Genomic DNA, 27,898 nt, shown 5'->3' on the forward strand with positions numbered 1-27,898 from the left:
GCAGGTCAGAGGCTTGGAATCGTGTGACGAGTAACTCACCTCCTGACTCCCCAAAGCCTGTCCACCATCTACAAGGCACAAGTCAGGAGTGTGATGGAATACTCCCCACTTGCTTGGATGAGTGCAGCTCCCACAACACTCAAGAAGCTGGACAAAGCACCCCACTTATTTGGCACCCCATCCACAAACATTCACTCCCTCCACCACTGACGCACAGCAGCAGCAGTGTGTACCATCTACAAGATGCACTGCAGGAATTCAGCAGGGCTCCTTAGACAGCACCTTCCAATCCCGTGACCACTACCATCTAGTAGGACAAGGGCTGCAGATAAATGGGAACACCACCTGGAAATTACCTTCCAAGTCACTCACCATCCTGGCTTGGAAATATATCGCCATTCATTCACTGTCACTGGGTCAAAATCCTGGTACTCCCTCCCTAACGGCACATGTACCTACAGCACATGGACTGCAGTGGTTCAAGAAGGCAACTCAACACCACCTTCTCAAGGGCAACTAGGGATAGGCGATAAATGCTGGCCCAGCCGGCGAAGCCCACATCCCATGAATCAATTTTTAAAAAAAGTATTCACAGCTCAGAAGGAGGCCAAATGACCTATCACACCTGCACTGACCTTGGACTTCATCTGAAGCCAGTCACTCTCATACCGTTTCCTTACCATTACTCAAATCCCTTTTTTTTTCCAATATGTATTCATAGTGGTATTGTCACTGGACTAGTATTCCAGAGACTCAGGGGCTCAAATTCCACCATGGCAGATAGTGATATTTGAATCCAATATCTGGAATTAAAAGTCTGATGATGACCATGAAACCATTGCTGATTGTCGTAAAAACCCATCTGGTTCACTAATGTCCTTCAGGGAAGGAAATCTGCCGTCCTTGCCTAGTCTGACATACATGTGACTCCAGACTCGCAGCAATATGGTTGACTCTTAACTGCCCTCTGAACGAAGGCAATTAGGGATTGCAATCCTGCAGCAAGTAACTCACCTCCTGACTCCCCAAAGCCTGTCCACCATCTACAGGGCACAAGTGAGGAGCATGATGGAATACTCTCCACTTGGCTGGATGAGTGCAGCTCCAACAACTCAAGAAACTTGACAGCATCCAGGACAAAGCAGCCCGCTTGATTAGCGCCCCGTCCACAAACATTCACTCTCCCCACCACCCACGAAGTGGCAGCAGTGTGTTCCATCAGCAAGATGCGCTGCAGGAACTTACCAAGGCTCCTTAGACAGCACCTTCCAAAGCCATGACCATCGAGAAGGACAAGGGCAACAGACATATGGGAACACCACCACCTGGAAGTTCCCCTCCAAGCCGTTCACCATTCTGACTTTGAAATATATCACCGTTCTTTCACTGTCCCTGGGTCAAAATCGTGGAACTCCATCCCTAACAGCACAGTGGGTGTGCCTACACCATATGGGCTGCAATGGTTCAAGAGGGCAGCTCATCACCACCTTCTCAAGGCAATTAAAGATGGGCAATAAATGCTGGCCTAGTCACTGATGCCCACATTCCATGAAAGAATAAAAAAAAGATGTTTATGAATTTATGCTTTGTGTGTGGAAGTCAGCAGACCTGCAGGATTTCCTGTGCATGAATTCCCAATAACTGTTCCCTTCTAAAACTATATTTTATTACATTTTTTTATTCTGCAGCATTTTTAACTTCTGTGAGATCATGTTGTAGCGAAATATATGTAATCAACTAATGAACCTCCTCCAACTGAACATCAGGAAATACACACACAAAAAAAAATTGCTGGAAAAACTCAGCAGGTCTGACAGCACCTGTGGAGAGAAAGACAGAGTTAACGTTTTGAGTCCATATGACTCTTCTTCAGAACTAAAAAGCAGCAATTTTTGTTTTTGTTTCAGATTTCCAGCATCCGCAGTATTTTGCTTTTATCAGAAAGTGCACAACCATTGTTTTTGTTTCCCAACATGATTTTTTCTTCTTTGCCTTGGGTGGCATCCTGCTACCCAGCCACTCGGTCTGGCTGAATCAGACTACAAAATATTAATTTTCTGTTTGATCTCACTCTTAACTTCAAACCCCATGTCTTTTCCTTTTCCAAGGTTACTTAATTCCACATCAGCAAGTTAACCTGCCTCCGCCTTTACCTCAGACTGTCCACCACCAAAATCTTTACTCATGCTCCTATTAACCCTGGATGCAGTTGGGGAAATATTCAACTTTGGTGGGGGCACAAATGGGTGGTAGTGGACTGGCAAAACTGGGCAGGGTGTATAGTTGGCAGCTCATCAGCCATGGAAAGTTTTCTACTCCACCAAAGTTGAATTTAGCCTCAATTTCTCAAATGTCCTCTTTAAATCTCACATCCTTCCATGAATTACAACTGGTGCAAAATGTAGCAACTTCCATCTTTTCTTGCATCAAGCCCCACTTGTCCATGACCACCATCCCCTCTGACCTACATTGGCGACCAATCCCCTGAAAGATACCACGGGATTTTTTACATTGAAACTGCTATATAAATTCAAGTTGCTGTACTAAAAGCAGTGTGGGTGAAGGCACCAGAGGTAGTTTTATTGCTGGTCCTTCTGACGGGAAGGTATGTGATATAGAGAAATTTAAGGATATAAATAAAAAAGGAGAGAAAATAATGAAGCAGCTTCAAAATAATCCCCAAAACTTATAATTCTTAAGAGGATGAATGAAAGGGCACCAGTGAGATATTATTTTGTTTTAGTTTAAGCAATTTAATTAGTTTTTACTATGAAAAGGATCTAAAATGTTATTTAGATCAATTTGAATCTGGTGACTCATTTAAACAGTTGAAATATGTGCCTTGTGGTCACTAATCCATGTAGCGATGTCACGTGCATAATGAAGCTAATTATATTTCATACATATAAAGCAGTAGCTCTCTGAAGCATTTTCATCCACATTGACAAAAGTCAAACACAGTAATTTTATTTTCTCCTTTTGTAAGTCCCTGCAACAGAATAGTAACTCACATTAAAATGTCAAAGGTTCTGCTAAAAAAAGAGTCATGCAGTCGAACCTTTTTGTCTTGAACTCATCAGGACAGACAAAAGAATACCAAATTTCAAAGGAAACTGCAATTTATACTGCATGAGAAAAGGGTGATTGGTTGGTGGATGGAGTCTGATTGGTCAAAGTGTTGCCATGGAGAATGCACCAGGGAACAGTTGTACTGCATTCTTTTAATTGAAAGAGGTGCGATGTCTAAACATGTTCTTTCTGCTTGCAGAGGACAGGGCCCTGTGTATGAACATATGCAGTTTCAAAAGCAGGCATAAGTGAGCCACATTGTGAGCCTGACTGATAATCTTAAGTTGGTTGTTAGTATAATTCTTAGCACAGTTAGGATTGTTCAGTAAGTACTGTCCAATCATGGAATCACATCTAATGTTGGACACTAGGTTCTGAGTTTTGCAAGCACATGCTGGTTTATTATGGTCAGTATTCTACCTGTTCCAAACAGTGCTAACAACCAATTTAAAATTATCAGCCAGGCTTGCAATGTGGCTCATTTATGCTTGCTAGAAGCTACATATTCACATACAGAAGAAGCAGAAAGAACATGAACGAGCATTGCACCTTTTTCAATTTCACAAAAGCTTGTGGTTAACTGTTCCATTGTGCATTCTCCTTGGCAATGCTTTGACCAATCAGAGTCCACTTGCCAATCAATCAGCACCCTTTCCACCTGCAGTATAAATTGTTGTTCCCTTTGATATAGGGTATTCTTGACTGTCCCAGTGCGTGAAAGATGAAAAGCTTCGACAGCATCTCTCTCTTTTCAGCAATACTCAAGTTCTGTACTACCAAGCGACTATATTGAAAGTTGTTATTGTTTAAGAATTAAACTGATATTCCATAATTATCAGAACTTGCCACAGAACTGAAACCCCCTGCTTGAACTGCATTTTTTGACTTAGTTTGACTACTTCAGTTTTAAAATAACCACGGAAATTGCTGAAGTCTGCTCCCATTGCAACTGCCCTTTGTGTCTCTTGTTTACTCACGAGGACCTGCTTTTGTAGTATTGATTACTCATGAATCAATATATCAGCAAATCTACAGGCAATATTTAAATAGGTATTCCCAGACTAATTGCCTGATGTTGGAGATCATAACATTTTGAGCTTCTTGTCCTGTGCAGCCATCTACATTGATAGACTGAAATGAATGTTTATTACATTATGACAAACAAACGTGCCTTTAAAAATTAAAATTGTTTAAAAGGCCATTGATGAGTCTCAAGGGGTTATTTTGGTGAAAAGTGAAATAAGCATTGTGTGTTGTGCTAATAAGACAGGCCAGTTTGAAATTATGGTTTTAGGCCCCAAGTTTTTGGGCTAATCGATGATTACCATGATTTAAACTTGCCTGGAGGCACTAAAACAAACCTGCAGGTTTAGCACTCAAATGCTGAGAAGAAGCAAATATTCACCCTCTTGTCCCTCTGTCCTGCAGCAGCTGGTGCTGCTCTGCCTGGCCTCATGTCCTCCTCCAGACTAAGGAGGACCCTTAACAGATGCTCATGACCAAGCACTTCCTTTTTCCCAGTGACTCTTAAAAGGTGTCCAATAAGGTAGAGTAGCACAGCACTTTCTCTTTAGGTGAATTCCTCAGAGACTTCCAGTAATACATATTGATAGTGCGTCAGTGAGGTCTTGACAAATCATTGCAGAAAGCCTCCCAATGGTTCTGAAAAGTCCTCTTCAAACCTCCAGCATTGATTGACTAGTGAAAGCTGAGCATAGATTTAGGAAATGTTTGAAATCCTCAGCAATGATTTCTTTACTTTTGTTCAGCTGGTCACCATTAGGAGAGGTTGTTAATTCAAGTGCTTGCCACCGATAATATGCCATGCAGCTTCTTTGAACTGGCTGCTAGCACTCATTAATCAGTCTCTTAACAAGCCTTCGGGCTCCCATTCCTAGCATACGTTTCAACTCCTTTACCCAAGATGGCATCTTGTGCTAAAGGAGTACTAAATTGGATTTGCAGCTCAAGACCCTGTCTTGGCCAATTTGGAGGCTCTTAAGAGACCACAGTATCTGGGAAAAATCACCCCTTCTATACCAAGGCTAAGTGCACTCTTATGGCAATTATACTTCCTCAGAAGATGACTTTGATGTGCTAAGAATGGCCTTGGTGAGTTCACAGAGGCAACTTCAAATTGGGGTTGTAGGCAGAAAGTTCATATTGTAACAATGATAATCAACACTTTTTGAGTTCCATTGAAGAGTGTTATGACGTGGCAGATGATATGTGCCAGACGGACCAAATCCACAAGGGAAACTTGACCACACTGTCACAATGATTTTGCAAATTGTATTTATTATTGGAAGATGTGTGCACTGAATTCAGAAGGAATGAATCCACTTAGAGATTTTAACAATTAAATTAAAATATTTATTAACAATAGAAAAAATTTCAAGCACTTTCATAAGACAATTACTTGATACTATAACAAATCCTAAAATTCCTAATTAACCTGACTCCCAATTACACACCCCCTTTAAGGCAACAGTCCAAAATAGATTTTAAATTTGAAAAACAAGCCAGCAAGTTACCACAGTACCTATTTGACAGTGGAATCCCCAAAGGCTTTTCCCTAACTTTAGTTACTGGACACAGCAGACTTATGCACAAATGGCTGGAGGCTTCCCGAAGGCTGTTTCACACACTCCTGTTAGATCTTACATGGCCCCCCAACATAGCCTTTCATTCTCCTTTATACACATTTCTCTTTCTTTAATCTGTAAATTCCATTGTTCCATGTGTCTTTGGAAATGTACTTTTCCCATAATATAAAAACTGTCATGTTACCAATAACATCAGTAACCTTTGGGAAAAATAAACACACTGCTCGGCCTTGTTTATCTGGCTAGTTGTAAAAATCCTAACATCCCGTTGAAATCCAAACAACTGCTTCACTTATCGAAAAATGCAAATTTCCTTCACACCTTATATGCTAAGACAGCATCCATGTTTATTCATCAGCATTTCAAGTAAACTTCTACACCTTTTGATAATTTCAAGCTTGCAATCTACCTGACTCCAATGTAATTAAATCACACAGACAGAACCATTTACACTCACACCCATAACCTACTTTACAATAAGCAAGAATAACTTAATGAAAATGATTATACTTTCGCAACAGGAGGATGTTAAGAGGCTTCAAGACGATTTAGACAAGTTGAATGAGTAGGCAGATACATGGAAGATGCAGTATAACATGGTGTGAAGTTATCCACTTCGGTAGGAAAAGCAGAATGGCAGAGTATTATTTAAATGATGATAGATTGGGAAATGTTGATGTACAAAGGGACCTGGGTATCCTTGTACACCAGTCACTGAAAGCAAGTATGCAGGTGCAGCAAGCAGTTAGGAAGGCAAGTGGTATATTGGCCTTCATTTCAAGAGTATTTGTGTACAAGAGCAAGGATGTCTTACTGCAGCTGCACAGGGCCTTGGTGAGACCACACCTACAGTATTGTGTGCAGTTTTGGTTTTCTTCCCTAAGAAAAGATATACTTGCCATAGAGGGAGTGCAGTGAAGATTCACCAGACTGTTTCCTGGGATGGCAGGATTGTTGTATGAGGAGAGATTGGGTCAACTAGGCCTCTACTCACTGGAGTTTAGAAGAATGAGAGGGGATCTCATTGAAATGTATAAAACTCTGACAGGGCTGGACAGACTGGATGTAGGGATGACGTTTCCTCTGGCTGGAGAGTCCAGAACAAGGGGACAAGGGGGTCAAAGTCAAAGGATATGGGGTAGGCCATTTAGGACTGAGATGAGGAGAAGTTTCTTCACTCAATGGATGATGAGCCTACAGAATTCTCTACCTGTCAAGCTCAAGTCACCGAATATATTTAAGAAGTAAATAGATTTCTAGAGTCTAAAGGCATCAAGGGATATGGGGAGAGAGCAGGAGTATGGCATTAAGATAGGGGATCATCCATGATCATATTGAATGGCGGAGCAGGCTCAAAGGGCTGAATGACTTATTCCTGCTCTTTTTTTCTATGTTTCTATGATATCTTCTTTGCAGCCAAACCCTCATGATAAATGGAGTAACAGAATTAGATGTTGTTGGATTTTGGTTAGAAGCCGATGTTGCTTCTGCTCATGGCTTAGGCAATTGTTTCTGCAGATTCTGACACAGTGGCTGATTGAGGGTAGAATCAATAACTTTGTGCGGTTGCTAGATATCAAACTTTGCTGTAAGACCAGTGAACAAAGGTTTCTTGTTTATTGTGTCAGTATTTAAGTGCAGGAATTGTTGCTGGAAAAGCTTCAGGTTTTTCTTGAAGAAATAGATGTTTAATTTTCAAAATATATCTCATTTTGGGAGACTTAGACTGCCTTGCTGCAGCCTACATACTGTACTTGTGGCTTTTCTCAGAAGAACTTAAGAAATAAGAGCAATAGTAGGCCATGTGTTCCCTCGAGTCTACTCCACTATTCAGTAAGATCATGGCTGATCTTCGACCTCAACTCCACTTTCCCACCCAGTCTCTTTACCTTTTGATTTCCTTACATTTCAAATATATTCAGTGACTATGCATCCTCAGTTTTCTGGGGTAGAGAATTCTGAAGATTCATAACACTGCAAGTGGAGAAGTTTCTCCTCATCTCAATCCTAAATGGCTGCCCCCTTATCCTGTGCCTATGCCCCCACTTCCATGCTCTCCAGTCAGAGGAAACAGCCTCTCAGCATCCACAGTGCCAAGTCCTCTTATAATCTTGCATGTTTCAATGAGGTCATCTCTCATTCTTCTAAACTCCAGGGAGTATAGGCCCATCCTACTTGATCTCCTAACCCAGTACACACAAATCCAAGCCCCAGATACCTGAGGCCACATTTCTATTTCTTTGCCTTATTGGTTCCAAAATCAACCACTCTCGGGTGAGTTTTCAAGTCCGTTGCTGAATGGGAAGCCACAGTTTGAAAATTATTGGGCTGAAACACTCATAGTTATGGCTCTTCACCATTGGGATGAAAATCTGGCTCAGGAAAAGTAAGTAAATAACTTTATTTTTACCGACTGCTATTTGGAGTTAAATAAATTTCTACAGCGTGAAACCCAATTTGAGAAGAACAATTCCTCTCTCCTTGAAGTGTTCCTTGCTGCTTCTATCACCCTGCTGGCTGATACGCTTATCCCTTTCTAAGGTGCTGCTATGATCCACATTGTTTCCACAGACATTCTTAATTCCTGCCATTCTGCTCCAGAGGCAAACCCCCTTTCTGTTGTGCTTATTACCACTCCTGACTTCCGACTTGTGTCTGATGCTGTTGATGCTTTGGAGCTGGAGATGACTCAAGTCAAACCACAAGTTTGTATGTGAACTGTGGCCCATTTGGTAGCACTCTTGCTTCTGAATCACAAGGTTCTGGGTTTAAGTCCTACTCCATGGATTGGGTACAAAATTCAAGGCTGACAATTCACTGCTGAGGGAGCACCACATTGTTGGAGGTGCCATCTTTTGGATGAGACATTAAACTGAAGCCCTGTCTGCCTGCTTGGGTGGATGTAAAGGATCCCAGGCACCATTTTGAAGAAGAGCTGGGAAGTTATCTCCAGTGTTGTAACCAATATTTATCCATCAATCAACATCACAAAAATCAGATTATCTGCTCTTTATCACATTGCTGTTTGTGGGAGTTTGCTGAGTGCATAATGGCGCTGCATTTCCTACATTGCAACAGTGACTACACTTCATAAGTACTTCATTGGCTACAAAGCCCTTTGAGATGTCCAGTAGCCGTGAGAAGTGCTATATAGATGCATGTTTGTTTTTCTTGCTTACAAATGCTAAGACTGCATTGGCTCCTTAAGAATAAGGGGTGTTAAGCCCATCATTTACATACTTATGTAATCTAACACCAGTTTTAGATGGCTGCCAGGGAACCCCAAAAAATAGCCCAACTCAATTTTGGTTCAGATGTTTTTAAGCCAGTTGTCACCAAAGGGGTCCCGTTTTTTTCCCCAGTGACTCAAATCTCTATTCCCAATTGCCAGGACAGAATTGAAGCCAAACATAACCATTGCCTCCTCTTCATTTATTGTTAAATGCCAAATGTGGTTAACTCTTAAATGCCCTCTGAACAAGGGTAATTAGGGATGGGCAATAAATGCTGGCCTAGCCAGCAATGCCCACATCCCACTTTGCACTGCTGTGGCTTCTCCGGCAGGAGGAATGCATAGTGTTACTATCTGTTGTAGTCTGCGGAATTATGTCTTCCGTCACAATCAGATTTGCCTAATGGATAGTATTAATAGTGGGAGTAAAGGAGCAAGGACCTTGAATGTACTAGCTTGCTTTACAGGATGTGAGGCACTCGACATGAGTGCTGCCAGTGACTTTGCTTCTGGGTGAATGGACATGGTGTCATGTGATACCTCAAACATCAGTGGTTGACTGAAGTGCTAGGTAACACACACGTGCTTTTAATTTATTTATTTGCCCTGTTATTCACTTGAAATCACTCATACCTTTGGTGACCTAGAGAGGTCATTAAACATCTTCCAACTGTGAGAAGGATTATGGAGGTCCCAGTTGCAGTCATAACCATCCCGTTTGACATGGCCTGCCTTGCTCCTCCTCTGATGCTCCAAGGATTGTATCCAACCTTTCTCTAATTTGGCAGCATTTCCACATCAGACTCACAAGAGTTAGATATTTGCCTTTTCTCTCCTGTAGCACAAGCCATTTGGTCCCTCTTTCTATAATTTGCTCAGCCCTTTAACTGCATACACCCCCTTAGATATGGAATTTGCGTGCTTGATATGCTTCCGTCCTGAATTTTCTACCCTCCCGAAATTTTATACTCTTTGGCCACTAAATCCCCTACTCCAGTGTGTGTGGGACTCTTGACAGCAATCTTTGAATGAGGCCTACACTGTGATTTCTGACGGAGTCAATCTCTTCTAGTTTCAACAGCAGGCGTGGGTCAGGAATTTCCAGGCCATAATCTTTTCACCTAAGATTGTTGGAACTGTCAGAAAGAGACTGTCCTCTCACTAATCTGGTGTGGATTTATATAAAAATAGGCTGTAGATGAAAATAAATAATACCACAGAACAATACTGACAACGTACATATAGTTACAGCATTCATATATAGTGGATAGCAGGATGGTGCAGCTCATTGGAGCCTTAGAGCATTGCGCACCAATAGTCCCGAGAGCTATAATTCCCATCAGTGCTTTTATAGGAAGACGGCAGATACCATAGGGAGAGAAATTTAAGGACCAAGACTGCTAGGCTACTGTTGTGCACTAATGAAACCCTAACAGCAGGCTCTTGCTCTTAGGCTAGGATGAAGCATGGTATTGAAAAAACCGAAGAAAGGTAACAGGATGAAAATACATTTAAAAAAAAGTTAATCACACTCACCAAAAACTAACATTATGTCTTGAGAATATGAGAAATGCTCAAATGCTTGTCTTAGTAATCTTGTTCCAGTTCAAATAGGATATAAATTATGAAAGAGTCCTTAAGCTTCAGAGATGTAATGGGAATTAAAGACCACATACCAAAGCTAGCTTTGGTTATATTTTATTACAGTTCTAAATATATGATGTATCGTGATTTTTGTCTGTTGAAAGATTCCAGTACTACGTATAGTAAACTGACAACATCTTTATGTTTCCTGCCAGAGTGCATTAGATAATGAAAAGCACATGATAAGCAACTAATGTGGGACTGCATTAACACTGAAAAATAAATATAGTAAAACCTCTCACAATGCATCTCCAACTTAACTGAGGTGGCTTTCCTGCCTTCCCCATGTAGAACAGCAGTCTTAAAAGGGACCAGGGCATATCATAGCAGCAAAGAAGAAGATGCCACAATTTTAGAGTCTGACCTACAAACCCTCTTTGATGAAGTAGAACTTTGGAGAGACAAGATGCTGAGTGTCAATGGCAAGAATTCTACTAAAAAGGCCATGTGGATATGGAACCAGCATTGAGTGATAACTGTCTCACACCTTTTTTTTATTTGTTCGCTCACGGGATGTGGGCTTTGCTGGCTAGGCCAGCATTTATTGCCCAGTCCTAATTGTTCTTGAGAAGGTGGTGGTGAGCCGCCTTGAACCGCTGCAGTCCATGTGGTATAGGTACACCCACAGTGCTGTTAGGGAGAGAGTTCTATGATTTTGACCCAGCAACAGTGAAGAAATGGTGATATAGTTCTGAGGCAGGATGATGGGTGGCTTGGAGGGGAACTTGCAAGTGCTGGTTCCCATGCACCTGCTGCCTGTCCTTCTAGGTGGCAGAGGTCGGGGGTTTGGAAGATGCTGTCGAAGGAGCCTTGGTGAGTTGCTGCAGTGCATCTTGTAAAAGGTACACACTGCTGCCACTGTGCATCGGTGGTGGAGATTGTGGATGGGATGCCAATCAAGTGGGCTGCTTTGTCGTGGATGGTGTCAAGCTTCTTGAGTGTTGTTGGAGCTGCACTCATCCAGGCAAGTGAAAAGTATTCCATCACACTCCTGACTTGTACCTCATAGATGGTCAACAAGCTTGGGGAGTCAGGAGGTGAGTTACTCACCACAGAATACTTAGCCTGTAACTGGCTGTTGTAGCCACAGTATTTATATGGCTGGTCTTGTTTAGGTTCTGGTCAATGGTAACCCCCAGAATGTTGATAGTGGGGGATTCAGCAATGGTAATGCTATTCAATGACAGGGGAAGATGGTTAGATTCTCTCTTGTTGGAGATGATCAGCTCCTGGCATTTGTGTAGAATGAATGTTATTTGCCACTTACCACCCTTGCCAGAACCACAGACGAGTACAACAAAAAGCTCAGTGATCTGACCGGATTAAGAATGATAACACATCAGCCACACAGTCCTTTCTTCCTTAGGTAACCTTGAGTCTGAGTATAGTCTTCACCTCTCTAAAAGATCCACTCTAGTTACTGCTGGCTGTTGGAAACATGAAGCATCAAAAATTTGAATTAAATCCACTGTCCCATGTACTCAGGCCACAACCTTTGTGGTGTGGGAAATGAAGCAAAGATTTACTTTTCTGAGTTAAGGTAAAGACACATCGTTGATACCATAGTAGAAATCCTGCTTTGTACTGAACGTGTTACGAGGACAGGAGTAGGCCATTCAGTCCCTCAAACATCCCCCACCATTCATTTAAATCATGGCTTAACTGCACAACTCTGTTTACCCACTTGAGTTCTATATCCTTTGATAGCTCACATTTGTTAGGTAAGAGTATAATATACCTGACCCAGAAATACTTAATGCTGAGAGTGGGTGAAAATGTTACACTATTTTCTAATATAAATATCTCTCACTTTGATAATTATAGAATTGATTAATTCCCTAAATATTGAATTGTAATCGTTCAATATATTGTTGGTATAATCACCATAACCATCATAATCAGCACACTATAGCTTAGTATCAGTGGAACCTGAGAAGGTGAGAAACTTTAAGCGAAATTCTTTTAAGCTCTTCGTGTTGACATTTTTCTAGATAAGAAACAACTTAATTTAACTGGCTGGGTGACCTTGGGAAGTCTAGAATAATTCATGCTAAACACATTACTACTGAGCTGGCATGGTTACGGGGCGCAATGTAGGTCACTTTTATTGCTAGCTTGAATGAAACTACAAACTGATTTTAGCACCATGCCAAGAATGCTAATATTTTCAGATCAATGATATCTGAGCACAGTTGTTCAACTGAGCCAGTTAAACAAAATCAGCCTATTAGAAAAGAGTGGCACACAAAGGCCACTGTACTACAATGTTGTTAATTTAAAGCATAACCATGACAAACACTTGTTTTGTCATACTATATAGGTAACAGGTTACTTTTATACCAAAGTGATGTGTTGTCTCTGGCAACGCTTGTGATCTATAAATACTTGATTTCTCCTCATAACTGATGGTGAATTTTTTTATTCTTTCATGGGATGTGGAGGTCACTGGCTATGCCAGCATTAATTGTCCATCCCTGATTGCCCTTGAGAAAGTGGTGGTGAGCCATCTTCTTGAACTGTGGAAGTCCATGTGGTGTACCCACAGTGTTGTTAGGAAGGGAGTTCCAGGATTTTGACCTAATGATAGTGAAGGAACAGCAACGTAGTTCCAAGTCAGGGTACTTGCAGGTGGTGGTGTTTCCATGCATCTGCTGCCCTTGTCCTTCAAGATGGTAGAATTTGTGGGTTTGAAAGTGCTGTTGAAGGAATCTTGTTGAGTTTTGCTGTGTAGAATTATGCTATGTAGCATACATGTTGAAGCTGATCCCATTGGGTGATGTCTCCATGTAGATGACGCTTAGTAGAGTCAAGGATAAATCCTTGGGGGATTTGGTAGGTGATAGTGCAGAAGCAAAAAGAGGAGTCAGTGCCGAAGGTTCTCTGGCTACAATCAGATAGGCAAACCCAAGTGAGTTCCATTGAATTAGACAGTGAATGAAAGGTTGAAAGACAATGTTAAAGGCTGCATGGACGAGGGGGGATAATGCACCATGGTCATAGTCACAAAGGAATATCTTTGACTTTGGCTAGGACCATTTTGGTGCTGTGGCAGAGGTGGAAATATGTTTGAAGAGATTCAAATGGAGATATGAAAGGAAGGGAGATTGGAGATGGGATGGTAATTTGCAAAGGTGGAGTAGTTTGAGGCTGGTGTTTTGAGGAAAGAGTTATGGTGGGGTAGTGGTTATGTTACTAGGCAAGTAACCCAGTAGCCTGGACAAAATATCCCGGGATTGTGAGTACAAATCCCACCAAGACAGTTTGAGAAATTTAATTCAGTTTAAACAAAAATCTGAAAATAAAAGTCTGGTACTAGGAAAGGTGACCATGAAGCTTCTGCCCCTTTGGGAAGGTAACCTGCAGTTGTTTCACATCTGGTCTATATGTGACTCCAGTTCTACACCATTATGGTTGACTGAGTGGCCTAGCAAACCACTCAGTTGTATAAAACTGTTACAAAGAGTGCCATATGGACTGTAGCACTCCAAGAAGACTCTTCCACCAGGGGTGGGCAATAACTGCCAGTCTTTCTAGAGACGCTCACATCCTGGGAATTAATAAATAAAAAGATGGCAATTTTAAAAGGAAGGAAGACAGTACCTGAGGAGAGGGAACTATTACTATGTCAGCTAACATTGGGGTGAGGAAGTGAAGTTTATTAGTCAAATATTTGGTGAGAATGGGGTCATAGGAGCATGAGTTAGGATCCTTGAACAAAATGGACAGGACATGAGGGTAGAATGGAGAGAAACTAGAGAGAGGTACATGGGGTGAAGGATAGGACTGTGGGTGCCTTGGCTTAGTGGGCAAGGGAAGGGAATGAAGCAGCCTTGCAGCTGCAAGGATGGTCTCAGCCTAAGTGCCAAACAAGTCCATGAGCTCCTCACACTTCTGTTAGAGAGATGAGGATGGGAGAATCAGAAATTTAAGGAAGAATATATATAGCTAAGTGATATGATACAGCTTAGAATGTGTTTTAGGATGAAGCATATTCTTGAATGAGACAGTGCTCATTAATTGCTTGAACTTTACCTCGATGATGCATGTCATCATCCAAACTACCTGAAGTATGTTAGAACTAAAGTATAAAGTATAAACTTTATAAGCTACTTTACAACAAACAACCTGTATTTTGATAGATCAGTGTTTCTTTATCATAGCATAGAAAAAAAAAACAAATTTCTCAATATAAACCCAAACCCACGAGTTGTAACTTGTGACTTTCCCTATGGGTTTCAGGACCCCACTTGTCAGGCTCAAATGGGGCCAAAAGTGCCGCTCTGTGATTTTCCCTAAAATGGCCAATTAATGCCCAGAGAGTGGGCATACTGCCCATTTAAGGATGGTGGATAGGCTATCGAATTTGGGGTGGGGTTGTCAATAGGAGGCCACCCAGCTTCGATACAGCAGCAGGATGCCATTCAAGGTAAGTGAGTGAGAGGGTGTCATAAAATGGTGGCTCCCTCGCTCCAAAATTTTTAAATTTCAGATAAAAAAGGCCTCAGTAACCGGGTCCTCACTGAGGAGGGGGTCCCTTCATAGGATGATCTGCAGCTGAAAACAGGCAGGCGAAGAGGGTCTTTAAGCCTGTCTGGAGCAGTAGATCCCGGTCTGCCACTGGGAGGCCGCCTTTAGGAGCTGCCCTATACCCCGATGCCTGTGGGGGCCTGAAGGGCCTCTGATAATCGGCCATTACTGCCTCCCCATCTGCCTTTAGGAAAATGGCCCATGGGTCGGATGGAACTGGGGAACTGGCACAGCAGCTGCTGGTGCAGATTTTCATGCCTATCTGCCTCCTTGCCCATTGAGGGCTAAAACTCCTCCCCCAGGAGTAAACACACAGAGCTCAGGGTCCTGAATTCTGAATTAAAACAAGCAGTAGAAAAATAGTATAAAGCAATGTGGGTTAATGGCATCTCAGCTGATGTTAATTCAGCTTTCTTGTGCTGCTAGGTTCAGTAACTCCTCCCAACCACTTGACCCAATGATGTCATTTCCACATCCCGTTAGAACCACACTTCTAACCCAAAAACAGAAATTAGCTTGAAAAGAAGTTTAATTGCAGTTTTTTGTGTAACTTTTCATTTTTAAAAGTGTCAATGATGGTAAGAGACATTTAATATTTGATATTGTTAAAATATTAATTTGTTGTTTGAAATCATGTCAATATTAATAAATTATTTATCCATCTACAGCACTGTGCACAGAAGAATGCATGCATGGGAGGTGTGTGTCTCCAGACACCTGTCAGTGTGAGCCTGGATGGGGAGGAACAGACTGCTCCAGTGGTGAGTGAGAACAGCGTTGGTTAACTTGCACATTCACTCATTGTCTTATCAATGGATATAATTACAGTGAATGCATAGGACTTGCTACGTCAAGCAAACTGTTATTATTTTTCAGAAGTTACTTTATGTTGCTTTCACTTTTTCACTAAAATAATGAGACTAAAGGCTGACAAGTCCCCAGGACCCTGATGGCCTGTATTCTAGGGTCTTAAAAGATAGTCGTTTGGTAGTACAGAACTTGAATATTGCTGAAAAAAGAGACAAAAAGGTTAGAGATGTCTCTTTTTTCAGGTCTCAAAAAAAGTGGATGCATTGGTTGTGATCTTTCAAAATTCCTTAGATTCCGGAAAGGTTCCAGCAGATTGGAAATCCACAAATATAACACCTCTATTCAAGAAAGGAGGGAGACAGAAATCAGGAAACTACCAGCCAGTTAGTTTAACATCTGTCATTGAGGAAATGCTGGAATCCTTTTATTAAGGAAGTAATAGCAGGAAATTCAGAAGATCTCATAATACAATCAAGCAATGTCAACATTGTTTTACGCAAGGGAAATCATATTTGACAAATTTATTAGAGTTCTTTGAGGATATAACAAGCAGGGTGGACAAAAGGGAACCAGTAGATATAGTGTATTTGGATTTTCAAAAGGCACTCGATGAGGTTCTACATAAAAGGTTACGACACAAGGCAAAAGCTTATGGTGTTGGGGATAATATATTAGCATAGATAGAGGACTGCCTAGTGAACAGGAAACAGAGAGTCTGGATAAATAGATAATTTTCAGGTTGGCAAACTAACTAATGGAGTGCTACAGGGATCATTGCTGGGGCCTCAACTATTTATAACCTATATTAATGACTTGAATGAAGGGACTGAGTGTTTGGTAGCCAAATTGCTGACGATACAAAGATAGGTAGGAAAACAAGTTTGTGAGAAGGACACAGAGTCTACAAAGAGATATAGATAGGTTAAGTAAGTGGGAGAAGATTGGCAGGTGGAATATAATGTGGGAAAATGTGAATTGTAGGGAAGAATGGAAAAGCAGAATATTATTTAATGGAGAGGGAGTGCAGAATACTGCAGTACAGAGGGACCTAGGTGCCCTCGTACATGAATAACAGAAAGTTCGCAAGCAGGTACAACAAGAATTAGGAAGTAAAATGGAATGTTAACCTTTATTGCAAGGGGAATGGAGTATAAAAGTAGGGAAGTCTTGCTACAACTGTACAAGGCTTTGGTGAGTCCTCACCTAGAGTACTGCATACAGTTTTGGTCTCCTTACTTACAGAGTTATATACTTGCATTGGAGGCAGTTCAGAGAAGGTTCACTAGGTTGATTCCAGAGATGAAGGGTTGTCTTATGAGGAAAGGTTGTGCAAGTTGGGCCTATACTCATTGGAGTTTAAAAGAATGTGAGGTGATCTTATTGAAACATATAAGATTCTGAGGGGGCTTGACAGCGTAGACACTGAGAGAATGTTTACCGTCATGGGGAAATCTAGAAATAGGTAGCACAGTTTGAAAATAAGGAGAAAGTAAGGAATTTCTTCTCTCATAGGGTCATTAATCTTTGGAATTCTTTACCAAAGAGAGCAGTGGAGATTGGATCATTGAATATATTCAAGGCTGAGTTAGACAGATTTTTGATCTACAAGAGAATCAGGGGTTATGAGAGTCAGACAGGAAAGTAGAGTTAAGGCCACAGTCTTCAAGGTGACTTACCCTCTTTCTCTTTAGGGGTAAAAATTGCTTCTCTTTGCTGCATACTCATATCAGGAATAGAAATTGTTGCCATGAGTATGTGTCCTGTAAATCTATGTCCAAAGGCACTGCAATACTAATGGAAGTTTTAAAGGAGAATACCAGTGATTTGCTACATGTACTATTGTTCAAGAACAATTAAATTAACAGTGTGTGACTGAGTTATCATACTTGTAATGAATATAGCAGGTAACTAAAGGTATCCAGAGATTTGATTTTTAATCTGCAAATTAGTGGCCAACAATATTCTATAGTTTAACAATCTGTATAATGTGCCAGGGTTGCAGCATTATCTGGCGTTATGGAAGGTTGTATTGTTTTAGGACACATAAAATGCATAGAAAGGACATGCTTCAACATTAAATGAATGATGAAAGGTCAAATTGAAATTGCAATGGTATCTAATTACCTTGGGGGCAGGATGCAGTAAATCAGTGTGAAGAAATTATACATGAAAGGAAAAGCTAAGTTGGAAATGCTGTCAGTACATAATAGCTATGTGATAAGTTAATTAGCTAACAATTTTGCTGGGAATGATTTTAATGTGAAGTAATGGTGCTGATGGCATAGTAATGGCCTCTGAGGAGGTAGACTATTGCTCCATAAGTGCCAACAGTCCTCTTGCTGCCTTGTTTACAGGGACCTATGCTGGGTGGTCAGAGTATCTGTTTCAGGCAGTAGGCCTCCTTTTATATGCAATTCATGGCCTTTTAGGGCAGATCTAGCTGGATTGTGCGCCATGCACTCTCCGACCAGGACCGTGATGCTGGAGCTGAAGAAGATGCAGAAAGAGAAGTTTCAGATTATTTCTGTGGGACTCAGAGGAGCAGAAGTGAACCTTCATGCCCCACAAAATAATTCGGGTTGATGCCTCCCTGGGCTCCTCCACCTTCAAGATTGTAACACCTCGCTCTCAGAATTACTTTGCTGCCAAGCTGGCAATATATACGTCAACCAATATTGGATTGGTCTATGTCTATGGGGGCTCCTGCTGGATACTTGTTTGAAGTGGCAGCTCATTGGTTCTATTTAAATCCCAATATTTTTTAATGTGCTGTTGAGTCAAATACTTGAATTTTTCACCCCCTTCTCTCTCCGATCTCCTTTGCAGCCTTCCCCATCAAAAAATATTGGATCTGCCTCCAACCATCTGTGGAGACTGAATTCCAGGTGCCACTTTGACTTGTCTGTAACCCCATCACAAATCCTGGCGATGGGGTATTTCATTAATAGGGTATAAATCAATGGCCAGGCCAATGACTTACTGCCCACACGCTCAGAGAATTGTAGGTTTTACTGGCGTAGGCCAGACCAGCTGAGGACAGCAGATTTCCTTCCCTAAAGGGCATTAGTGAATCGACAGTGGTTCCATGGTCATCATTAAACTTTTAATTCCAGATTTTTATTGGATTCAAATTCCACCATCTGCCAGGATGGGATTCGAACCCAGGTCCCCAGAGCATTACCCTGGGTCTCTAGATTACTAGTCCAGTGACAATACCACAACGCCTCCCACACCCAGCACAGATGGAAACTAGGCAAGTTCCCAGGAAGTTGTAGGCTGGGAATAGTTCCAGACAAGCAAGCTGCTGGCACAATCTATATGCTCACCCCTTCTCTAGTGGAATATTCTGCAATCAATAGGAAAAAAAAATTGGGCAGTCATTGAAGCTGATTTGGTATCAACAGTTTTGTGCTAACATCCAAGACCAGTTCAACTCCCAAGTATTCTATTCAACAATGTGTCCTCATTTAAACCAGGAGCGTATAGCACAATAGCAACAAAGTGACCAGGTGCTTGTCATCAGAATCGCTTTGGTTTGGTAAACAGATGTAAAAGTTTTGTTTTTCTGTTTCAATTATACCACTTCAAACTGCAATAAAAACATGCTTGTTTATCAGAACAAGTAATTTAAAGAAGTAATTTGAAAAAAGAATCAGTAACAAATCTCATTAGTTCCTGTTGTAGTACATGAAGGTCAGTTTTTCTTTTCTAAAATAGTACTGGATGGCAAGATATTCAACTTCTTCTAAAGAAACTTTAAATGATTTCATTGGCAGAATTTTCTGCCTGTTGGGCAGGTGGGCCCGACCCAATTTCCAGCGGGCGCAGAGCCGATCCCCGCCGGCAAAGCGGGCCGCGCCGCCATTTTACGTGGGCGGGCCAATTAAGGCCCGCCCAGCGTGATGTCTGGCGGGAAGCACTATGCGCTTCCTGTGCGGGCAGGGGGGAATCCCTAAAAGGGAGAGTGCGCTCTTTCACACATGCACACGAAAGAGCGCACATCTCCCTGAGGCTAAGTGCAGCCTCAGGGAGATCGCTTCCACTTTTAAAAATATTAAAAATAGAAAAAAAAAATTCCCTTACATGTACCCCTCATATGACAATGTCACATGAGTTGGGACATGTTCATAATTTACAGAGTAACTTTATTAAAATTTGTAAAACCCTGCATGAAACCTCAATCCGCCGCTGGATGCGGTTTCATGTTTTCTCTATTTGCTACCAGGGCTCCTGGCCTGCCCGCCAACCTTAAGGTTGGAAGGGCAGGTTCTTTAATTGTTTAAATGATCCTGTCAATGGCCTCAATTGGCCATTGACAAGTCGGCGGGCCCGCAGCTGATTTTGCTGTGCCCCCGCCTTCCTGAAAATTTAAATGGGGCGGGGTGACATCGGGGGTTCCGCCCAACATCATCCCGTGTCATTTTACGCATCGGCGAGTAGGCCCTGCCCCATGCTCGCCGACAGCAAAATTCTGCCCTGTGTTTTTTTAAATTCATTCACAGATGTGGGCTTTGCTGGCTGGGCCAGCATTTATTGCCCATCCCTAGTTGCCCTTGAGAAGGTGGTGGGGAGCTGCCTTCTTTAACCGTTGCAGTCCATGTGGTGTAGGTACACCCACAGTGCTGTTAGGGAGGGAGTTCCAGGATTTTGTGAAAGAGAGTGCATTTATTAATTTATGTTATCTGTTCTACAAGTTAGAAAACAAGATCAGTTTGTCTTTTACACCTCTCTTCTTCCTTATGGGTTTATCTTATGTAGCCGATTTCATTTACCCTCCCTAAAATGCTCCCTGCAATTAAACTCCACCTGCCCACATTCCTGTTCTTCAGGGGCGGGTTGCTCATTTAGATATTAAAATAAGGGTGAGTTTCTCAGAATTAACCACCATTATAAACTTAATCCTATCCGGCTGGGTTTCTCAGATCTTGTCCTTCTGCAATCGCAAAATTACTCCCTCCCCCTCCAATATAAGATCAGGGCCATCATTTTTTGATGGATTTGCTGTAACAATTGTTTGTCATTTATTGTAACTAATACTGTACAGATCAAAGAATGTGCCAAAACACAAGTCCTGTTACGAAAGTCTCTTATACAAGCTTGAATTCCCATTCCCTTCCTTTATATGGAATTAATTATTTTCCATTTACTCCTATTATATGGAATTTCAACAGGTCATCGGTTGAATCTTCCTGGAGTGGGACATCTTGTGGCATCTCCTATTAGTTAGACTTCTCCTTGCGTACTTCAGCTCAGACATAATTTGCAGTGTAACTTGAAAACTTCAGTTCTGATGAAAGATCACTTGACCTGAAACATTAACTCTTGTTTCTTTCCACAGATGCTGCCTGACTTGCTGGGTTTTACCAGAATTTTTTGTTTTTATTTCAGATTTCCAGCATCTTCAGTATTTAGCTTTTTTCTATCTCCTTAAACTAGTGAGATTTAAGGATTGACAAAGAGGAACAACAGAGAATGATCGTGAATCAGAGTCAAATCAGATACTTAAAGAGAACTTAGAGAGAATGAGATATAAAGGAAAAATGTTTTAAAAAGTAAAATTTTTTAAATCTAAAAGAAGTCACTCCCTGCAGGAATGAGACTCAGTGGTTAAAATCATTCCCTATCCGGCCAGGAGAATTGAATTTAAATTCCACCAGCTGCTGTAGCAGGATTTGAACCCATGCCCCCACAGAATTATCCTGGGCCTCTGGGTTACTAACCCAGTGACATTACCAATATGCCATCTTTTCTCGGTTGGCATTATATCAACAATTATCACCTCGTTAAAAGGGCACCTCTGTTAAGTACCAGCTCTAACTTTCTTTGGCTTGTTTAATTTGAGTTTAATGCTCAAAACCACTACGTCCTTATAAAAGGAGGTTCAGGTGAGATGTTGTTTTATGTGAAACAAATTAAACTGGTTGTTCTTACAGAGACAATTGCCACCTTAAGCTTTTTTATAAAATGAAAACAACTCCAGTTATCTTGAACTTCTACATTCTTTATGTCTATATTGAATTGAAAAAATGTTTCTTATGATTAAAACCTGATGACAGCCTCAGAAAAACTGCTTTTTAAAGAGCTTCTTAACCACACATGATAGAGGAACTATGTGCCAGATTTAGAGTGATATAGGGGAGTTACTCTTCCTCCCTCCTCCTCCCAGCTCAGTACCCCTTTCTCCCACAAACAGGTCTGTCTGATATTCTCTCTTTCTATTTGTTGTTTTGTGTCTCGCCTTCATAATTTATTTATGTTGACAGATCTTATTAACCTGACATGATGTAATGAATATGTCGCTGTGATTGTGTGCCTGAGGCAAACACAATTCTAACTTTTTGTTGCTAATGCAATTTGTGAAGTATGCTCAAAAATGTCTCAGGAATGGACCAAATATTACGAAGTGTTGTAATGATTCAAGGTGTGAAGATCTTTGAAAGTGTGAATGTGCCATAGTTTTCACTTGTTGGTTCCATGTTAAATACATGTGCAGCTGGAGCATGCAAGAGGCACAAGTCCAAATTGTCTGCTCATTCTCACTGATTTTTCAAAACTGGGCTGGATTTAGAAAATTGTTGAGAATCCCCAACTCCTCCTGTATCCCCCAATCATTTCCGACTTTCCAAACTTAAGAGCAGATGCAATATCCACCACTATATTTAAAGTGCCAGTGTTCTTTAGAATTCAAAAAGAAATATGTTTGAGGAGGAGCAGAGTATTTGAAGAAGATAGAGAAAAGAAAGTCTTGCATTTATATAGTGCTTTTTATGACCACCAAATGTCTCACAACGCTTTACAGCTACTGCAGTACTTTTTTATGGAGTTTAATCATTATAATAATGTAGGAAATGTAGTAGCCAATTTGCTTGCAGCAAGCTCCCAGAAACAGCAATGAGATGATGACTAGATACTCTGTTTTATTTTGTGATGTTGATTGAAGGATAAATATTGGTCAGGAGACTAGAAAGAATTCCTCTGCTCTGCTTTGAATAGAGTTTCTTTTTTATTCATTCACGGGATATGGGCTTCGCTGGCTGGGCCAGCATTTATTGCCCAAGCCTAATTGCCCTTGAGAAGGTGCTGTTGAGCTGCCTTCTTGAACTGCTGCAGTCCATGTGGTGTAGGTACACCCACAGTGCTGTTAGGGAGGGAGTTTCAGGGTTTTTACCCAGCGACAGCGAAGGAACGGCGATATATTTCCAAGTCAGGATGGAGTGGCTTGGAGGGGAACCTCCAGATGGTGGTGTTCCTATCTATCTGCTGCCCTTGTCCATCGAGGTGGTAGTGGTTGTGGGTTTGGAAGGTGCTGTCTAAGGAGCCATGGTGAATTCCTGCAGTACACCTTGTAGATGGTACACACTGCTGCTACTGTGCGTCAGTGATGGAGGGAGTGAATGTTTGTGGATGTGGGCCAAATCAAGCGGGCTGCTTTGTCCAGGATGATGTCAAGCTTCTTGACTGTTGTGGGAGCTGCACTCATCTAGGCAAGTGGGGAGTATTCCATTACGCTCCTGACTTGTGCCTTGTAGATGGTGGACAGGCTTTGGGGAGTCAGGAGGTGAGTTACTCGTCACATGATTCCAAGCCTCTGACCTGCTCTTGTAGCCACAGTATTTATATGGCTAATCCAGTTCAGATTCTGGTCAATGGTAACCCCCAGGATGTTGATAGTGGAAGATTCAGTGATGGTAATGCCATTGAACGTCAAGGGGCGATGGTTAGTTTCTCTCTTGTTGGAGATGGTCATTGCCTGGCACTTGTGTGACATGGATGTTACTTGCCACTTGTCAGCCCAAGCCTGGATATTGTCCAGGTCTTGCTGCAATTGGACATGGACTGCTTCAGTATCCGAGGAGTTGCAAATGGTGCTGAACATTGTGCAATCATCAGCAAACATCCCCACTTCTGACCTTATGATGGGAGGTAGGTCATTGATGAAGCAGATGAAGATGGCTGGGCGAAGGACGCTACCCAGAGAAACTCCTGCAGTGATGTCATGGAGCTGAGATGACTGACCTCCAACAACTGCAGCCATCTTCCTTTGTGCTAGGTATGACTCCAACCAGCAGAGAGTTTTCCCCCTGATTGCCATTAACTCCAGTTTTGCCAGGGCTTCTTGATGACACACTCGGTCAAATGCAGCCTTGATGTCAAGGGCAGTCACTCTCACCTCGGGAGTTCAGCTCTTTTGTCCATGTTTGAACTAAGGCTGTAAAGAGGTCAGGAGCTGAGTTTCAGTTGTTGTGAATTGTAAAATAATGTGTAGCTTGTCAACTTAATGGCAGAAGTTCTTAATAAGTTGCTGCTCAAACCTCTTTTATTCTGAAGTCTGAGAGCAAAGTTCCCCTTTAAATACCCCAACATTGAAGAATTAGTCAGAAAACCTGACATGTCAGAATTTTCTTGGTTGCATTTTCAAAGGTTGCATTTTTAAAAATCCCATCCAGATTCATTTGTTGAATACTTTAATGTTTAGAATATCATTGTCCAATTTTCTGACATCTGCTGACTCTGAGAACACATTAATACTTTTCAGTTTACTAACTTTATCTCCACAGGTTTCTGTCATAGCTGCATTCGAATTGGCAACCACTTGGAAGGACCCTTTACGCATTGCTCCAGCATGATAAAAAGGATAATTAATCTTTGTACTACCTGCTGTGAGGCAGCATCTTAATCACAGATTGACACTGCGCATTCTATCGTTCACGAAGTTTGCTGTCAGGATTTCACATGAACATCAGTTTATCATTATCTGGTTTGACTGAAACAGATACGGATGTTCTCTGTTTAGCATTTTAGGGTCCACAAGGCTTGGCTATTAGTTTCAGTTTTTCTTTTAGAGCCAGAGTAATTTCAAATGCCATCTTGTTTGTTTTCGACATCTACAGAGGGAAGCTGACCAGAGCTTCTCTCACATCTGCCTCAACCAAGTCTGCTTGAAGGAGCTGCCAGGCAGAGGGGTGCAGAACTTTCTTGAAAGGAGGGAAGTTTGAAGGGCAGTTTAGTTGTTGCAATCCTACTGGTGGTATCAGCATTATGTGTAGAGTAAGGTTACCTGCCTGCTCTCTTGTTTGAGGGAATGATGCATGGATGGAAGGGGAGATAATGAAATTACAAAAATAATGAAGAGGAAAATAGTTTTTAAAATGTGCGGCTCAAAATTAAGTTTCATGGCATGATTTGTAGGGATTCCATCCTTAAATAGGCGACTGTTATATTTATTATGGAATAAATTATGTTTAACGTGTTTGCACTTTTAATGAAAGGAAATAAACCTCATCTAAAAAGGTTATTGAAACAAAATTAATTGAATGACTTTACAAGTGTATGGGATTTGCTTTTCATTACTGTTACTTGAGATCAATTACAGAAAATTTCGCTGGAGGGAAATTCCACCCATGTAATATCATTAATCAGAGCTCAGGAATGTCCATTCAAAGTGTATGTGCCAATGACCATGCAATTTTCATGAATGTTGCTACAATACTAAGCAAAATACATAAGTAAATTAAAAGTTTTTTGTTAGTCATGGAGAGTGTTGTATTTTACTTTGGGGGATAAAAATGTTCACAATGATTTAATTGCACACATTTTTCATAACTTTTATTTCTTTACTGGGCTGCATTCCAACAAAGATTTTTCCAGTTGGAAGCTTTCATTTTCTAAAACAGGGAGCAGGAGCCAATTTTTAAATTAAATCTGCCTTGTTAATTTTTATAAATGACCCATCTAGACTTATTTTCAAAGTTAAATCCTTATTGTGCAAATGTGGTTACAAAAATTTCATAACCAGCTTCTGTACATTTTAAGCATTTACTCATGCCATTCCTTGGCTCTACATTAACCTTTGAAATTTTCATTTAGTAAGTATTTTCCAGACGTGATGAGATTTTTTATTGCAATAATAAAGTGACGTGCCTCTGCAATGCAGATAAAAGCAAGGTATATCTGTCTATTGATTTACCCTCAATTTAAAACAAGAAACAAGTGAACTCTGTTGATGTCTCATGGCACAGCACAGCAGTGAACTGATTTGTTTTTTGCTTTTCAGTAAGATTTTCTGCGTTTTTCGTCCCATTCCCGGTCTCCACAGGCCATGAGGCCACAACATGCTCTTCGTCATTTGCCTATGCTGTTCTGACCTGACTGCTGGCAGCTCCATAACATGGAAGACTCTCCCTTCAGTTTAGTGTTCCAACTACTATGGAACATAAGGTTAAGCCTTGAATGGTTACTTCCACAGCAACAAGTCTGAGATTGTGAATTCAGCAATGAGTGAGGATCTGCCCATGCATGCGACTGATAGACTATTCAATGATGCGTTTGCTGATGCTTTAGCATGCTGTAACACCATGCTTCCATCAATGTTGTACCATGAATAACAAGGAATTCATTCACCACCTGTTCAAAAATTCCTGAATTTTATCCTCTAGTTCCATTGGGCATAGATTGAAGGCTGAGAATAGAAGCATGCTTTCTTCCTCCTTTCTTGGCTCTGGTATGCTATGTAGAAGTGGCAGTAGTGAGCAGGAAGAAGAATCCATGATGCTGAGAGGAATAACTTGTAGAAGTGTAGAAAGAGGGAGCACAATAGCACCATGCCTTTATACCACAGAGGGCAGTGCTAATAAATGAAGGAATCCTACTGTAAGGTGCACATTGATTGGAAAAATGCTAAGCATTTCCCAAGGGGTTAAAGGAAATGCATTGTTAAGATACTCTCATAGACAGCTGACCATTATTGATTCATTTCAATTTAAGATTATCCTTGGTTCACTTTATCAATACCCAGTTAATGGTGACAACAAAAAGAAGAGGGGAAAGGGTGCAACCCTGCCTGACCCCCAACAGCACATGGAACCAGTCACTGAAACCATCCTCTGTCTTAACACAGCATCTGGAATTCTCATAGATCTTCTCAATAGCTGTAACCACCCTTGATGAGATGCCATATGAAGAGAGAATTTTCCAAAGTGAAGGCTGTTGTAGGCTATCATAGGCCTTGGTGAAATCAATAAAGCTGATGGCAATGGGGGCATGATGCCCTTGGCCGTTCTGAATGATGCGCTGTAGTGTAAAAATCTGCTTTGCGCAAGAGCAGTTTGGTCTGAAGGCTGCCTGTTCTTCTCAAAGTTCACCATCCACTATGTCTCGAATATGGTTAAGGATCATTTGGCAGTAGGTTTTACCTGGTATTGATAGAAGAGTAATTCCAATTTCCACATTTGGTGAGGTTGCCTTTATTGGGGATATAGTCATTTGACCCATCTTTCCAGTCTTGAGGAACAACATCAGTGACCCAGACTGATTATAAAGTTTGCATAGTCACTGGATAGTTGCTCCTCCCACCTGCCTTGAGCATTTCTGCAGTGATAATCTCTCTAACAGGAGATTTGATGTTCTTGAGTGCAACAATAACCTTTCTCACCTCATTTTCAATGAACTTCCCTACACTTATTGCAAGCTCAGTTGAGGGCTAATCGACTTGGGCTGGGTTGGCCAGAATAAGTCTATTGAGAACTTCCTAGAAGTTTTCTGTCCACCATGATGACTTCACCTTTCAAGATAAGTGCACCATCTCTTGCAGTAATCGGTCCCATCCTTGCTTTCATACTGTTACGAGTGGGTGAAGAGGAGTGAACTGGCTCCCCTTTATTCAGCCCCCTTGGTTGATCGCAACAAAGGTTTTTAAAAATTTATTTTCCCTGTAAATGCCTTTTCCAATCCAAATGTATTTACCTTTAAATAATAAGCCAATCAGGCCAGGTTTTCTTCAGTCAAAGAAATAGTAGGTTTATTAATTAGTAAACCCCTGAGAAAGAATAATAAAAGATGCGACAACACAGACAGATCTCAGACGTAAGAAAGGTTAGAGACCAAATAAAAGTTACAACAATGTATGATTAAGCCCTTTACTTGTCCTAGAGGTGTAGATTGTTGCACATTGTGACCGTTTCAAGTTAGCTAGTTTCTTTTAAAGTCTTGGAGTTGAATTGAAGTTCAGGTA

The 27,898-nt window shown here is 41.3% G+C and overlaps 1 protein-coding gene across 1 annotated transcript in view; it reads left to right on the top strand.

The window, feature by feature from the left end:
* megf11 (multiple EGF-like-domains 11) overlaps nucleotides 1–27,898 on the top strand; it is a 464,413-nt gene that overhangs the window by 126,390 nt on the left and 310,125 nt on the right. Inside the window, exon 6 of the mRNA XM_078530151.1 lies at nucleotides 15,747–15,839. Coding sequence (XP_078386277.1) covers nucleotides 15,747–15,839 — 93 coding nt within the window. The remainder of the gene's footprint in view (nucleotides 1–15,746; nucleotides 15,840–27,898) is intronic.

Source organism: Cetorhinus maximus, chromosome 26 (assembly GCF_964194155.1).
Source record: "Cetorhinus maximus chromosome 26, sCetMax3.hap1.1, whole genome shotgun sequence".
NCBI lineage: Eukaryota > Metazoa > Chordata > Chondrichthyes > Lamniformes > Cetorhinidae > Cetorhinus > Cetorhinus maximus.